This window comes from Mauremys mutica, chromosome 10 (genome assembly GCF_020497125.1).
Source record: "Mauremys mutica isolate MM-2020 ecotype Southern chromosome 10, ASM2049712v1, whole genome shotgun sequence".
Lineage (NCBI taxonomy): Eukaryota > Metazoa > Chordata > Testudines > Geoemydidae > Mauremys > Mauremys mutica.
The window spans coordinates 6,482,594-6,497,613 of record NC_059081.1 but is presented as its reverse complement, the minus strand read 5'-3'; the positions used below and the strand labels follow the sequence as shown (position 1 = coordinate 6,497,613).

Sequence of the window (15,020 nt, the reverse complement as noted above, 5' to 3'; positions counted from 1 at the left end):
CAGAAAAATCCGGCCACTCTGAGATCATGAGTGGAGTTTAAGGATGGTCTCACCATTATATTTTTTCCACTCTAACCCCTGTGCTTTGCATGTTCTTGAGCTTCAGCTCATTCATAAGATTTTAGAGTAGAGTTCCGTTCTCAGTTTGTTCTTTTTATCTGGCTATTGCGGCTGTTATGGTTCCATATCCAGAATCATGGTACCAGGTACATGGTATGGGCCTGAATCTCAGTCATGCCATTCCTGGGCCAGGGAGACAGGCTAAGGTGGCATTAAGCTACCTTTGTGTTCCTTGTATTCTGAGTCCCTGCAACTGCCTGCCTAACCCCTGGTTTAAACCTTAAGGCTGCTTTGCATAGCTGTCTATTGGATGTACTCGGGGGCAATTTCTGGCCACTTTAAGGCCCCCTTTATGCTATCAGATCATTGTAAAGGGGAATTGGTGTATGTAAGAATCGGCCCCTGTATGTGTATGCGCCTAACAGCTATAGTAGAGCACAGTGAAACTAGGCTCAATGTGGCATTTCTTCCTTGTCTCTACATTTTCCACCTGTTGTCAGTTCAACTCAGCTCTACCATCCTTCACTTGTGCTTGAGTCAGAGATAGCGGCTGCTTGTGCAGCCAGCTGAGGTGCCGTGCATTTCCTGTCCCTAGTGTGGTTTCTTTCCTAAAATGTCCCCAGGTATTGTTTTGGGGGGTGGGAAGGGACAGGAGAAATATACAAGCATTTACTTGTACTTGGAATTCCACTCTGTCACTAAGCTTATGTATAAATTGTTGTTGAGCTCCGGTGGGCTCCCCAGTCAGTCAGTGAATCCTGGAGGTTTGATGGGGTGTACTAGGCAGAGGCCCCCCTGCTGGAGCCCTCAAGGTCCTACCACACCCCATCCCAGAAAGAAGTAGTGGAGTTAAATCCTTCAACTGGTCTAGAGAGGCTGCGCAGGAGGCAGCCAATCAGGGAAAGACTGCAGGGAGCAGCCAATCAGAGGGTTGCAGACCCATGTAAAGGGAGCTGCTGTTCAAAACAGAGGTAGTTCCTTGCTGGAGCCAGAGGAGTACAAGTGGTGCTCCTGGCTAGCTGAAGGGCGCCGTAGTACCATAGACAACTCAGCTGCTGGCAAGGAGCGAGGAGCAAGATATGTCCATCATATGCCTTGAGGTGAGGGTGGACCATTGGTGAAGGTGCTGAGGCCCGTGGTGCTGTAGCAGCATAGCAAAGAGCTAAAAGAGAAGCAGTGGCACCTGGCTGCTATCCATAGGGTCCCTGGGCTGGGACCCAGAGATGTGGTCAGGCCCACGTCCTGCTGGTCACAGGGGAGTGGCCTGAGTCTCAGAGAGGAGACTGAAGACCACTGAATAGGGCCAAGATAGTGAACTGTTTGGACTCTATTGGACTTTGACGCACCCCTGGAAGGGGGCCTGAAGTACTTGGTGGCTCAGCTGGGGTCACAGAGGCCCAGAGAGGGTGAAGACGTTGCCTCTGGGGAGGAAACCCTGGGGGTACAGCTCAATAGCTGAGACTGTGTAAAGACTGTTGAACTGTTTACCCTGCAAGGGGTCTTGTTTTGCGGGTCTCGTTCCACAGTGTGAGACTAGGCCGGAGGGCTGAGTCGCTGAAGACCCTCTGCAATTAGAGTGTGTGTGCAGGCAGCTGGGGGCGCTCGCAAGACAGGAGGATAGTCATGAGGATATTCACCACATCCTGGTGGCAGGAGGATATTCATGGGTGTTTTTGTGCAGTTGGGGGTGTGTCCTCCCAAGTTTTAAACAATGCTAAAGCTACTGCTACACTGTGTCTTGAGTAAGGAGTGAGCAGTGCCACTGGATCGTCCGTTTGTATTACTGCTTCTTTGTTAAATTCTGTGCTTTAACTCTGCCCCCAGAGCAAAACAAAGTCCTTTTCCACAGAGCCAAAGTGACGGTCATCAGTCATGAGTGCTTAGAAAGTCTTTCAGTATGGTGTGCTCCAGAGACAGTGTCTATAGAGAGGTGGAGCAAGCACAGAGTTCAGATTCAGAATAATCTTGGGCACAGGCTTAAATTTTGGATTGGAAACTGCAGCAGATCTAGAGTTTGGGGTGGATAATGCCAAAACCTCATACTCATTCTCTCCTCATGAGGTAGTAGATGCATTCAAAGTGGAAACTGGAAAATAATCCCTGCCAATTGTGCATTCATCCTCGAGTGGGGGGGGGAAGAATGTAGGGGAGAGGACCAAGACGGGAGTGTTCAAATCCAAACTCTGCAATTTCTCCGCCCCACACACCACAAACAAAAGATGAAGGGATTCAGAGTGAAGTTTCTGCTTTTGTTCCATCCTTCATTAGGACAATACCATCTAACAAGGCACTAGGGGCCATACTGCACTCAATTACAGTCCCTCCTCATTAGGAAAATATTCTTGTTAATTATGCATAATAGGGGAGGTGCAAAGGTGTTGACCTAATAATAGATTTGGGGTTACATGATTTATATACTGTGTAAATTACCTAGGTAATACCAGAAAGATTCTTTTACAACTAAAAGAATGAGGAGTACCTGTGGCACCTTAGAGACTAACACATTTATTTGGGCATAAGCTTTCGTGGGCTAAAACCCACTTCATCGGATGCACGCAGTGGAAAATACAGTAGGAAGATATATATATAGATAGATAGATACACACACACACACACAGAGAACATGAAAAAATGGGTGTTGCCATACCAACTCTAAGGAGACTAATCAATTAAGGTGGGCTATTATCAGCAAGAGAAAAAAAACTACTGTATTTTCCACGGTGTGCATCCATTGAAGTGGGTTTTAGCCCATGAAAGCTTATGCCCAAATAAATTCGTTAGTCTCTAAGATGCCACAAGGGCTCCTTGTTCTTTTTGCTGATACAGACTAACACGACTACCGCTCTGAAATCTTTTTCAACTGTGATTGCTATAATAATGAAAGGGCAGTTGATATATGTCAGTACACACAGAATATGTAGCATGCTATTGATGTGATTTTCTGTGTGTGTGTGTGTGTGCGTGTGTGCGCACGCACACACACATGTAGAGTATGCGTTGCCAGTCAGATGACTCTATGGCCTTCAGTGTTGAATTATTGGCACCACAGTAAATTCATAATCTGAAGGGTTGGGATTTCAAAGGATTCCAAGGAAATAATGTGCCCGGTTCTTATTGAATTTCATACCTGCTGCACCTGTGTATACTCCTCCGATTCATTTTGAGAGTGCAAAGGGCAAACCAGGCACAAGCTTGCAGGTCAGGTTGTATAAATTGCACTAAGCCTTGTACTGAGGGCCGTGCAGGGTCATACCAGCACATTGCTTGCTCTGGGGGAAAAGCGGAGATTGTTTCTGCTGATCCACAATCCCTCCCAAAGATTCAGGAGTGAAATTGCTGCACTATTTGTTTGGATAGTTCAGTCCACCCACTCAGCTGGCTGCGGGTGTGAGAGTGCATCCTTGTCTCCTCCCTTCTTCCCTTGGGGGTGTTTTTGGCCTCAGGGGTGAGTAGAAAGATCAGTCCCCATTTTCCACTCAGTGTAAACATGGCCATAACTAGCACAAAAGAGAGGGAAGCTCCCTGCATTCCTGTGCAAGGATAAGGGCACGCTCTAGTCTCATAATGTTCAAGACAGAATACAAAGCCGGAGACGTGACTGTACCATATAAAGCTCTTGTGCTGCTGTCCCAGAGGACAAGCCTGGTTCAGAGCAACCCAGAACTGGCAGAAGGTAGAGGTGACTTAGAGTTCCTTTTGCATTCCTCTCATAATCCTGAGATGCACCATTTGCTCCTCAGCTGCAACCAGGGACTGGAGCCATTATGTTCAAATCAAATCAAATGCAAATGTTATGTTCAAATTCAAATCAAGTGCACAACTACAAATTGGGGAATAGCTGGCTAGGCGGTAGTACTGCTGAAAAGGATCTGGGGGTTACAGTAGATCACAAACTGCTTATGAATCAGCAATATGATGCAGTTGTGAAAAAGGTTTATGCCATTTTGGGGTATATTAACAGGTGTAAGACATGGGAGGTCATTGTCCTACTAAGCACTGGTGAAGCCTCAGCTGGAGTACTGTGTCCTGTTATAGGTACCACACTTTAGGAAAAATGTAGAGAAAATGGAGAGAGTCCAGAGGAGAGCACAAAAATGATAAACGGTTTTGAAAACCTGACCTATCAGGAAAAGTTTTAAAAAAAAACTACACACACAAATGGGCATGTTTAGTCTTGAGAAAAGAAGATTGAAGGTGGACCTGATAGCAGCCTTGGAAGACGTTAAGGGCTGTTATAAAGAGAACGGGGGTCACATGTTCTCCAGATCCACTGAAGGTAGGTCAAGAAGTAACGGGCTTAATCTGCAGCAAGGGAGATTTAGTTTAGTTATTAGGGAAAAAAAATCCAGCTCTAAGGGTAGTTAAACTCGGGAATAGGCTTCCATGGGAGATCTCCCTCATTGGAGGAATCCCTGTCATTTTGGACTAACACTTATCAGGCAGGTATCCTACCTCAGCTCAGGAGGCCGGACTTAATGACGTCTAAAAGTGCCTTCCAGCCCTACAGTTCTATGGTTCTGTTTGGTTTTACCCTTCCCCCATTATTGGCCATTCCTTAGGCTCTGTAGTAAATTTCATAACATTGAGCCTGATTGACCATGTTACACAGTGCAGTGCTAAGCTCCCGAAGTCATGTCCCAACATGTACTGTTCCATGGAGGATTCTTTTAGGCTTAATTTATGGTGCCTCCAGCCTGCTTCTATGAGCATTTTGGCTGGAGGCTACGGAGTAGAGCCTGTAGTTCGGCTGCATGATGCCACCTGTTTCCCACTGCCTTCTAAGTCCCCCTCCACTCTTATCTACACACACACTTTTCTGTGTCTATATTATAAAAAGAAAGCAGTCCCCCAACAGTCCTTCAGTCCACTACGTCCTCCCTAATGCCATCTCTTTCCAACAAAAGAAAACATCCTTTGTTTTTTTAAACAAAGCCTTGAACAACTAATCCTTGAAGAGAGTTAAGTCATTTAGCCAGTTGTGCCACTAAGCTACAGTATTGATTTGCACTATGTTTTGCTGTTGAATCATTGGCATGAGCCTCCCTCCCACCCCAAAGGCTTCTTCCTGGCTGTTCAGAGCTGCTCAGTAAGACCCCAGCTGCATAAACCTGTGGCTGCCAGCAAAAGTAGTTCATTTAACAGTCATGTCCTTAGCAAAGTGTTTCCCCAAGCCCTGTTGTTTGCAAGTTTGAACCTCATGCTAATATCCCTGGGTTAGAGAGAAGATTCAGATCATATGCATAAGGTAAAAAATACCATATAACCCAGGGATAAACACTTTTCACAAAGCGATCAGTCATACCTGACCCTTCAGTTCTTCATCCTCAAAGGAAACCTACCCAACACCTTCAGAAGATGAACCTGGAAACTTAAATTCATAACTTTGATAGACACTAAAATTATGGGCTTAATAAAGAATTGGATTTATGGCTTTGTAAGGGGGTGGGCAGGGGCTCCCTCATGCCTCTTCCAGACCCTGCTTCCTGTCCTTTATAATGTCTTTCTTCCCACCCCACCCTAGTGGATGCCCAGAGGAGGTGTTCTTTGAGTAAACACAAGAAAAAATCCTCTCCCTTCTCCCTTCCTTTATGAGAGAAGAAAATCTGTAGGAAAACAAAGAGATTTAAGGGTGACCTAGATCTCAGGCAGCCTTCCTGGGTCAGCCCCTGGGGCTTAGTCTAAAATGCACCTCAGTGGTGGTGTGAGAATGTGAGAAGAGTTCGTTGTTCTCCTCTCTGTCAGAGTGAGGGCATGTTTCTTCACATACCCCACCTTTCAAGCTGGAAAAGCTGTTCTGGGTCAGTTTGTCTCCATCTCCAATCTCCCATGAAAAGAAATCAGCATTAGTATGCACCTTTCCCATCCAGTGTTGTACTCTGAAACTGTAGGGTGGTAATGAAAGGTTTCATCTCATTGTGCATAGATTTGTGTCTTTCATGGTGTGGATCCAGAATAGGGGAGCATGATCCATTAACAGGGAGATGGGTTGGCCATAAGTCCCACATCCAGGAGAGCTTTTAATACAGCCTTTAAGTGCTATAGGTGGTCTTACCACATAGGGCTATAGAGGATGATGTTTTCTACATAGGCTGCAGCATATTGCTGTGGGCGGGGGGGAAGTCACAGCAACTCCATGGAGAGCAGGGATAGCTCAGTAGTTTGAGTATTGGCGTGCTAAACCCCACATTGTGAATTCAATCCTTGAGGGGGCCATTTAGGGATCAGGGCAAAGATTTGTCTGTAGATGGGTCCTGCTTTGAGCAGGGGGTTAGACTAGATAGCTCCTGAGGTTCCTTCCAACTCTGATATTCTATGATTCTTGATTTGGAAGCCCCCAAAAGAGGTGGAGAAAGCTTTTTTTGTCTTGCAAAGAAGGGGATAAAGGAATCTGCCAATATCCTTTTGTTAGGTCGATAGTGCTCAGGAGTTTTGCTGGTCCCACCTGCTCTAGTAACTCATCTAGCCTTGGCATTAGGTCAACATTGAATTTCAAGATGGAATTGATCTGTTAAAGTCAATGCAGGACTGAACCAAACTCTATGGTTTGGGAACCAGAACTATTGATTCCACAAGTACCCTCATCTCTAGCATTGCTCGCGCTGCCTCTCAGGCTGTATCTCACATCTTCCATGGCAGTGGTCTAGGGCTCTCCCTGACCAGCTGGCCTGGGGTGATCTCTAGATGACGTTGGACCAACTGTGTTCTTCCCGGGAGGGTGGAGAATACTGTTGTGAAGTCCTCAATCAATTGAAGGAGCTACTTTCTTTGCCCAGGGAAGACCCCCTCACCCCCGGGACTGTTGTGAGTTCTTGGACACTGGGTACTTGGGACCCTCATTCAGGTTCAGTCAGAAAGGGAGTTATCAGCAGGGCCTCCCACATTTTCCACGGATTGAGAAGATTCACATGATAGATCTTAGTAAACCAGCCTGACTTGCCTGTCACTGTGCCATTAATTTAGACTTGGCTGAGGGTAGTAGCAACAGGACACGGTCACTTGGGTGGAAAGTCCATAGTTGTGCCCCTCTATTGTAATTTATTTCCTGGGTGTGTTGGGCCTTTCTCAAATTCTCTCTGCCTGTTGACCACCCCTATGTTTATGAGTTGGTCCCTTAATTGTAAGACATACTGGAGTGTGTTTATGTCCCCTACATCTTGTTCCTTCCAACCTTCTCTTAGCAAGCGCAAGATTCCTCAAGGTTGATGACCGTAAAGATGCTTGCGGAACCTCTTTTATGGCAAACTGGAATGGTGAGAGTAGCTGGTCTCACTGCCTGGGGTTGTCACTGACAAAGCATTTCAACATTCCCTTCAGCATCTTATTAAATCACTCTACTAAGCTGTCGGTCTGCAGGTGATACACCAAGGTTTTCAGGAATGTGACCTTCAGAAGGGAGCATAATTCACTCATCAGCTGGGAGGTGAAGCTAGTGCCTTGATCTGTTAATATTTCATAGGGAAATCCCACGCATGAGAAGGTTTTCAGGAGTTCTGGAGTGATCACTGTAGCTTTGACAGAGAGCGCAGAGGAACAGCCTCCAGGTACCTGGTTGCATAGTTGACAATCGCTAATGTGTACTGATGCTGCAAGGCAGTTTTTCTAGGGGCCCAATTATGTTCACTCTGATTTTCTCGATGGGTGTTTCAATCAAGGGCAGAGGGACCAAGGGTGCCTTAGGGCTCCTGTTACTGCTGCCCAGTTGACATTCTGGGCAGGAGGAACAGTATTCTCTCACCTCATAATGCACTCCCAGCCAGTAGCATTGGGCAAATACCCAAGACAATGTCTTCTCTCTCCCTAGGTGTCCAGGACACGGGCTATCACGTGCATGCTGGAACACCACCCAGTGGTATTTGTGTGGCATCAGCTGTTGGGCCTTCGCCACCCCAGTTTGTTGATCCCTTTCAATTCAATACAAGCGCTCCATGGTTCAGTGTAGGGTTGTTCCTTTGCTGTTGCACAAAATTCCTGCTCTGTAGTAGGGCTTCCAGGTTCTGACTGCTTACCTCTTCTTTCCCTGTTGGTGTCAGAGGCCATGTTGCTCAGGACATTCTTCCTTCAGGATCCTTGGCTCCACCAAGGCTCACCAAGTTCAGGGAACTGGTTTTGCTGAAGGATCTGGATTCTCTCTCACTCTCCAGACTTGTGCATTAAAGATTCCCTAGAAAAAAAGCCAATCCTGCCCTATGATTATGAGGTAGGCCACTTCTTTGGCTAGCGGTTATCATTACCACTGAGGTATGGGCTCCCAGTGTCAGTGGTAGCCGCTGGCTTGGGTAGGTTTTGACATCACCATGCAGGTAGATTGTATTCTTAGGGGAGTTGTCACCTCCCACCCTGAAGGCCTGAACCACTATCTGGCTGCAACTGGAATCTAAGAGTCCTTGAACTCTCTTCCGTTGGACCATCACCAGTACTGTCAACTTGGGATGGGGTGTGATTCTTTTTCCCTGCCCAGGTTTCTGCTGTCCAGCCCTGGGCATATTCACATTCCATCAGAGGGACACTCCCTGTTTATGTGTCATGTCTGCCCACAAGAATAGCACGTTAAATGGCTGGTGCTACTGGCATCTTTCCTAGGTGATGTTGGGCCTGGTCGGTGCAACCGTGGCAGCGGGACCCTGGTCTGTGAGTCCTGATCCCATTGTTTGTGGTGCCCGGCAGTCCCATGGATGATGATGTATCTGTGCCTGACCACCCTTGCCTTGCTGGGACTAATCTTGGGCCAAGAGGTGGAAGGAACTTTTCAGGGTCCTTCAGAGAGATTGTTACTGATTCTGGCTCACCCCGCCCCCCACAGTGGTCACCACCCTATGGAGGCTTGGGGTGGTTTCTGCATCTAGTGATCTTTCAGCTTCTATAAAGTCCTCCATTAGCCGTACCACTTCTGATAATGTCCCCAGGCAGTGCTGTAGTACCCACTCCTTGCCTTTCACAGGTCATATCTTTATGAAGTGTTCTGTTATGATGGCTCTGGTCACCTGGGCCTCTGATCGCTCCTCCAGATGGAGCCACTTCCAATAGTGTTTTCTGTACCCTTGCGCTACTATCCGGGGTCTCGCCCCCTTGGGGTAGTTCTTGGCTCTAAACCATTGATGGTGAGTCTCTTTTTGGAAATATCCAAGTACTCCAAAATGGCAGACTTTACTTGTTTGTAGTCTTTTGCTCGCTCTATGTCCCAATTATGATCGATTTCCTGGGCTGGACCTGTCAAGTATGGGGCCAGAATCAAGGCCTGTTGTTCTGGGGGCCAGTGGGCTGCTAGTGCCACCTGCTCAGATGCAGCTAGGAAGGCTTCAGGGTCATCATCTGGTGCCATCTTGGTTACCTTTACTGATACTGGTGGGGGACCCCCTCGGCAGATGCATGACCTGTTGGAACTCTGTGGGGGCATCATAGGGCTGGTGCTGTCCGCTGTATCCTTTCCTTTTGAAATTCCTGCTGCTGGGCCATCAGTTCCCTCAGCAGCTGTTGTCGCTGTGTGGCCTGAACTTGCTGCTGGGTGGCCCACTCCTGCAGCAATTGCTGTTGGAACTGCTGTTGCTGAGCAGGCTGCTGGTGCTGCATCTCTGCTAACCACTTATACCACTATGCCGCTTCCATCTTGCATGGAGCAGCTGGGCTCTATCCCCTCTAAGGCTTTTTTTTAAACCCTTGTATCACATGTGATTATGCCCACATTCTCCACCATTTTCCAGGGGCAGGGGCTCCCTCAAGTCCCCTCCAAACCCAACTTCTGGTCTCTTTTAATGTCTTTCTCCCCTGCCGGTGGAAGCCCAAGAGGGGGGTCCTTCAAGTAAACAAACCAAAGAAAAGTCCTCTCCCCTCTTCCTTTCCTTAGGAGAGAGGGGAGTCCATAGCAAAACAAAGAGATGCAAGGGTGACCTGGATCTCAAAAAGTCTTCCTGGGTCAGCCCTTTGGGCTTAGCTTTAGAAATCTGGGGGTGGTTCTCTGGCCAACATATGTAATTGGAGCATGATCCCCAATAAGCAGGAATTTGGGTGTGGCCATTCACGCAGGTCACAATAAACACAAATGACCAAATTCTTGTCCTTAGATGCATGTCTGCCTTTAAAATCAGGAGAAAGCCAGTGCTTGTGCATAGGAAGACAGAATTTGCTCCAAAGAAGAGTCTGTAAATGTTTGTTCTCTTCAAGAAAATGCCTCTATCATCTGGAGCATAATGAAAGATAAAAAGCACATAAAGTCAATCTGTCTCTTAGGCACAGTCATGCTGTACAGAGCTAAATTATCCCCATCAAGATTCAGTGCCTATGGATTCCTGCTGTTAATATGCAGGAGAGGAAAGCATCAGCCAGTACTGTAGGGTGGAGTGATAGGGTTTCTCTGAGATTTCTCCTCCCCCACAAGTCTCTCTCTTAATTTGTGGAAGAGCGACATTAATTGAACAGTATACAGCAAAACACACCCTGATCTCCAAGCAGTCCATCGCAAAAGTGCCTTATGACATATTGTTCTCTGATCATGCTCAGCTGATCATGTGGCATTGGGACCAACATCTACATGTGAGTAAGTTTAGAGAGGTGCTTCTTAGTTCAGAGTTGTGTTGCCAAAAGCCCAAAATTTCACAGCAAGAATAATCAGTCTGAAAAGGATATTTTGCTCTTGAAACAGAATTGCAGTCTGCAGCCTCAGTGAAGATATGGGAAAACCACAGACGTTTCAAGAGCAAAACACTGGAAACTGTTCAACAGAATAGTAAATGGAGTGGTATTGCTATGAACTATCTTTGCCATCATTAATTGATATTAATGTCTCAGCCCACTTCTCGGGGGACAGGTGTCCTCATTACAAATATGGGTCCTTGTGGTTAGAAGCAGATTATTAATTTAGACTATAAACCATAGAGACTAAGCTGCCCTTTCACCCCAGAGAGCTTGTTTTCACTAAGACATTTAATCATATTTAAACTATTTTAACAACCAAGTTAAATGATATGATTCTGAGCACAACTGCCTGGTCACACACACAAGGACCAGTCATTTTCAACATCATGGCCGCGAGTTGTGGGGAAACCCTGGCCTGAATAGCATTCACCTAGGACAGGTAAAAGACATGACTTGTTCTTGTCTGTGCTGACCATCAGTAGCCTGTCAGCGAACTCCACTGCCCTTAGGATTACAATCACCATCTATTATGTGTATTGTGGTAGCACCTGGAGGAGATAGATGTGGTGCAGATAGGTAACAAAGAAGAAAGTCAGTGCCCCAAGGCACAGTCTAAATGCAGCAAGTGGATAAAACAAGCAAACTGGGTGGGAGTGGGTTAGGAGGACATGGTAATGTGATGAAAAGAGCTTAGCAGAATAGTGGAAGTCACAGTTCATCATTTTCTCATCCAAGAAGAAAAAAATCAAGTTTAAAGCAGGATGAAATTTCCCAGGAATGACCAGGTCAGGGAGGGTGCAGTGTGAAGAGACATTTACAAGGAGCAGCAGGAATTGCCATTTCGTATGGAGTTCTGAACAGAGGACTTCAGTCTCCAGAGATGCCAACCTGGAACTGTATTCCCTGAAAACATACTTAAAATGTTACTGTAGGATAATTGCTGTGTATTATGACTGTCCTGGGGTGCTTGCATTTCTTTGTAGTTTTGCATTTCTTTTCAGACTTGTCACTGAAAGCAAAGCCCTTATGTTCCTCTCTCTTGTTTCAGGGGGAACAGCTTCAAGACAGAAAGGTTTCCTGGGATGCATCCGCTCTTTACATTTAAATGGGCAGAAACTGGACCTGGAAGAGAGGGCTAAAATGACCCCTGGAGTCAAGCCTGGCTGCCCAGGACACTGTAGCAGTTATGGTAATCTCTGTCACAATGGAGGCAAATGCGTGGAGAAATACAACGGTTATTTCTGTGACTGCACCAGCTCTCCCTACGAAGGGCCTTTCTGCAAGGAAGGTAGGCAGCACGACTGCTCCATGCGCTCGCCTCGCAGCTCTTGGCAAGCTCTGTGTCCCTAAATTGCAGCTACACCCAGCTCACCAGGGATTCTTCCCTTATCAGTTCCCACTTGAACACAACTCAGCTCACCGATGTTTGCCCAACTGGGAGGAGACGATTCCACGTGACCGCATTGTCACATTGACCTCCTCCAATATTATAGGCGGGGCTGGTAGCATACCTACTATTAAGGTTGCCTGGCACTTCCCATTGTAAGACCCTGTTTTCAGTTGCTTAGAAATTTACAAACTTTAACAGTTTAGGCTGATTTTTTTCCATGATAGGTGCCTTCCTCAGACTGAATATGTCTGGAAAATTTCAGCCGAAATGGTATAGTTATTTCCAAGAACGGAGCTAGGGAAAATACATTGTTTTGCCCATGTTAAATAATTCTTGAGACCTTTCCTTTGAACATTTCTACTACCCCCATATTTTGAAATTTGATAGGCAGGTGCCCTTTGTGCCTTTTTCCTGTCCTTATGGAAATCCACCCAAATGCAACCAAGTTATAAGCCTTTGAAAAATTGCAGTTTGCGCATATCCAGTAGAGCCTTCTTTGATTTTAATAGTTAAATATCTGAAGATTCTTTCCTCAGCACCACACACTCCTAGTATTGTGATTTGTGACCAGATTCTGCATGTATCATCCCCCCAGAGCCACTGAGCATGTTCCCATGCAAAAAATAATTTGTGATCTTGTAATTAAAGACCGTATTATAATGAATATGCACAAAGGGGCTAAATTAAGGTTACATGGGCAACCTTAATTTTAACATTTCCTAACCTTTGAGTATTTGATGATGTTGTGTGAGGTCCCTGGAATCAATGTTATGGAAATAGGGTCATGTTGTCTACATTTAGTAAAAATATTGATTCCTGGTTTATTGTTATATTTGTGACTTTTGTTAATAGTGATACAAATTAAACAATAGGAGAAACGGAAGCTGCCCCTTTAAAAGTAGAGAGATGGCATGGTGAGGGGGCTGGAATACTCAGTGTGTCTTCATGGGGCATAATGCTGCTGCTGCAAGAGGAGGCTGGTTTGAGGTTGTGCTGCAAGAGGAGGTCTCCACTGGCAGTAGGCTTTTAAAGAAAAAGGTCTGGATTCCTGGAACAAGGAAAGTTCTGGAAAAGCTGAGTCTTGTGATCAGTGGTGCAACATTTGCAACCTTAGTAATGTCCTTTTAACATAGTTTTTTTGTGTGTAATATGTATTCACCATCCAAGCAACTCTCAGGAAAAAGAGATCGGGGTGAGAGGATAATTTTCAGGGAAGTGAAGGCAAGAAGCCCTTAACCGATGTTGTCCATGCAGCAAAAAGAACGGATTAAATGTGCTTTGGGGGGAAAAAAACACATTTGTAATCCACCATAATCTTCCTCTACTTCTAAATCACAGCCACGCTGCATGTGAGCATATTTATTTTGGCTGCTTCTCCGATGCCATATGTTTAATCGCTGGGTTGGACCCGCTTCTGGTGTAAATTGGCTTAATTCTGTGGAATTCAGTGGAACTGTGCCCACTTATGTGAACTGCAGATCTGGCACTAAGGTTGCAATAGGCACACTGAATAAATACCAGTGTCCTGTTCAGAGGTGGGTACAGATACTGTGGACTATGGAGAAGTACCATTTGAATCAGCCTACGACTACCCAGTAAATAGTGGAAGATGTCACCCTCCAACTACTGTTGTCATCTAAATATATTTTGTGGCTAGACCATTTTATGCATGTGATGCAAACACAAAGTCTGTCTCCTGGACCTGACCACATATAGCTAGACTTCTCCTTTCCTGAGGACCTAGGCATATCTCTTAGCTACAATACCTTTGTAAAGGTGGACTGTTAATAGTTGTTTGTTTTAAAGGAAGGAACAGATATGGGCTTCAAAGGTTGGTTAGGGTAGAACGAGGACAAAAAGACCTCGAACTCAGAGCAGACCTGCAGAACTCTGTTGCTACCACCACAATAGTTTAAGGTGGGGGTCTGGCTCCAGCTTGCATCCTCAGTGATTTTCCATGGGCGACCAGGCTGAAAGTATGAAGAGGGTCTCTCCAAGTGCCTGGAAACAAGCCAAGATGGAGGTCCTTACTGTAGAATGTGTAAGGAACATTCTGCAGCATGCTCCTCTCTGAGCGATGCTCTTCTGTGGTAGTCTGCCTGCATCTGCCATGTCCATGGAGAAGGACTCGAGCACCTGTAGTTGGCTTCTACAGCTCCAGGCGCATCTTGCCCCTACCCTACTCAGGGGCTTCTCACAGGAACAGAAACATGTGTGGCTGACTCAGACAGCCTGACTTGGAGAAGTTCAAATCAGAGATTCACGTCTGCAGCTTTCGAAAGATTTGAGGTGGGTGGGGATTGCAGATCTGATGGTCTGGTTCAGGCCTATGTCCAATTGTAAGATTTGAAAATGCACCATCTGAAATAGTTTCCTTGGTTTATGTATTATTTTCAGAGGTTTCTGCAATGTTTGAAGCTGGCACCTCAGTTACCTATATTTTCCAAGAGCCTTATCCAGTGACAAAAAATGCAAGCACTTCATCCTCTGGCATTTATGCAGACGCCATTACGTCCAAGGAAAACATTGCATTTAGCTTCCTGACAACACGTGCTCCAAGCCTCCTGCTCTACATCGACACCTACTTTCATGACTATTTGGCTGTGATTCTCTCCAGAAATGGTAAGCATTTATGATATGCTACTGCAATAATGCCATCCTGACTGTATTAATAGTTACTGTGGGGACAATACCGAATTCAGGGTTGTTCTCAACTGGATTCCGTGGCTGCAGCTTTATCCATTTCAATTCATGAAAGTGGTCATCGCTCTTGCTTATATCTGTTTAATTTGCATGCAGTGCTTCACTCGCTTATTCAGTCCTTGAATAATCATGTTGCTGGAGCTTAAAAGTGCCTTAATTTTCATTCAGCATGACTGTACAGTAGAATTTCCTTACTATTTATCCCATGCTGAAATCCATTAGGCCTACTAGATAAGAA

The 15,020-nt window shown here is 45.8% G+C and overlaps 1 protein-coding gene across 5 annotated transcripts in view; it reads left to right on the top strand.

The window, feature by feature from the left end:
• The window catches only part of CNTNAP5 (contactin associated protein family member 5), a 398,232-nt gene that overhangs the window by 342,048 nt on the left and 41,164 nt on the right, over window positions 1-15,020 (top strand). For all 5 annotated transcript variants that reach the window (XM_044978589.1, XM_044978588.1, XM_044978587.1 and 2 more), the window contains 2 exons: window positions 11,738-11,977; window positions 14,477-14,701. In XM_044978589.1, the coding sequence (XP_044834524.1) occupies window positions 11,738-11,977; window positions 14,477-14,701 (465 nt within the window). The remainder of the gene's footprint in view (window positions 1-11,737; window positions 11,978-14,476; window positions 14,702-15,020) is intronic.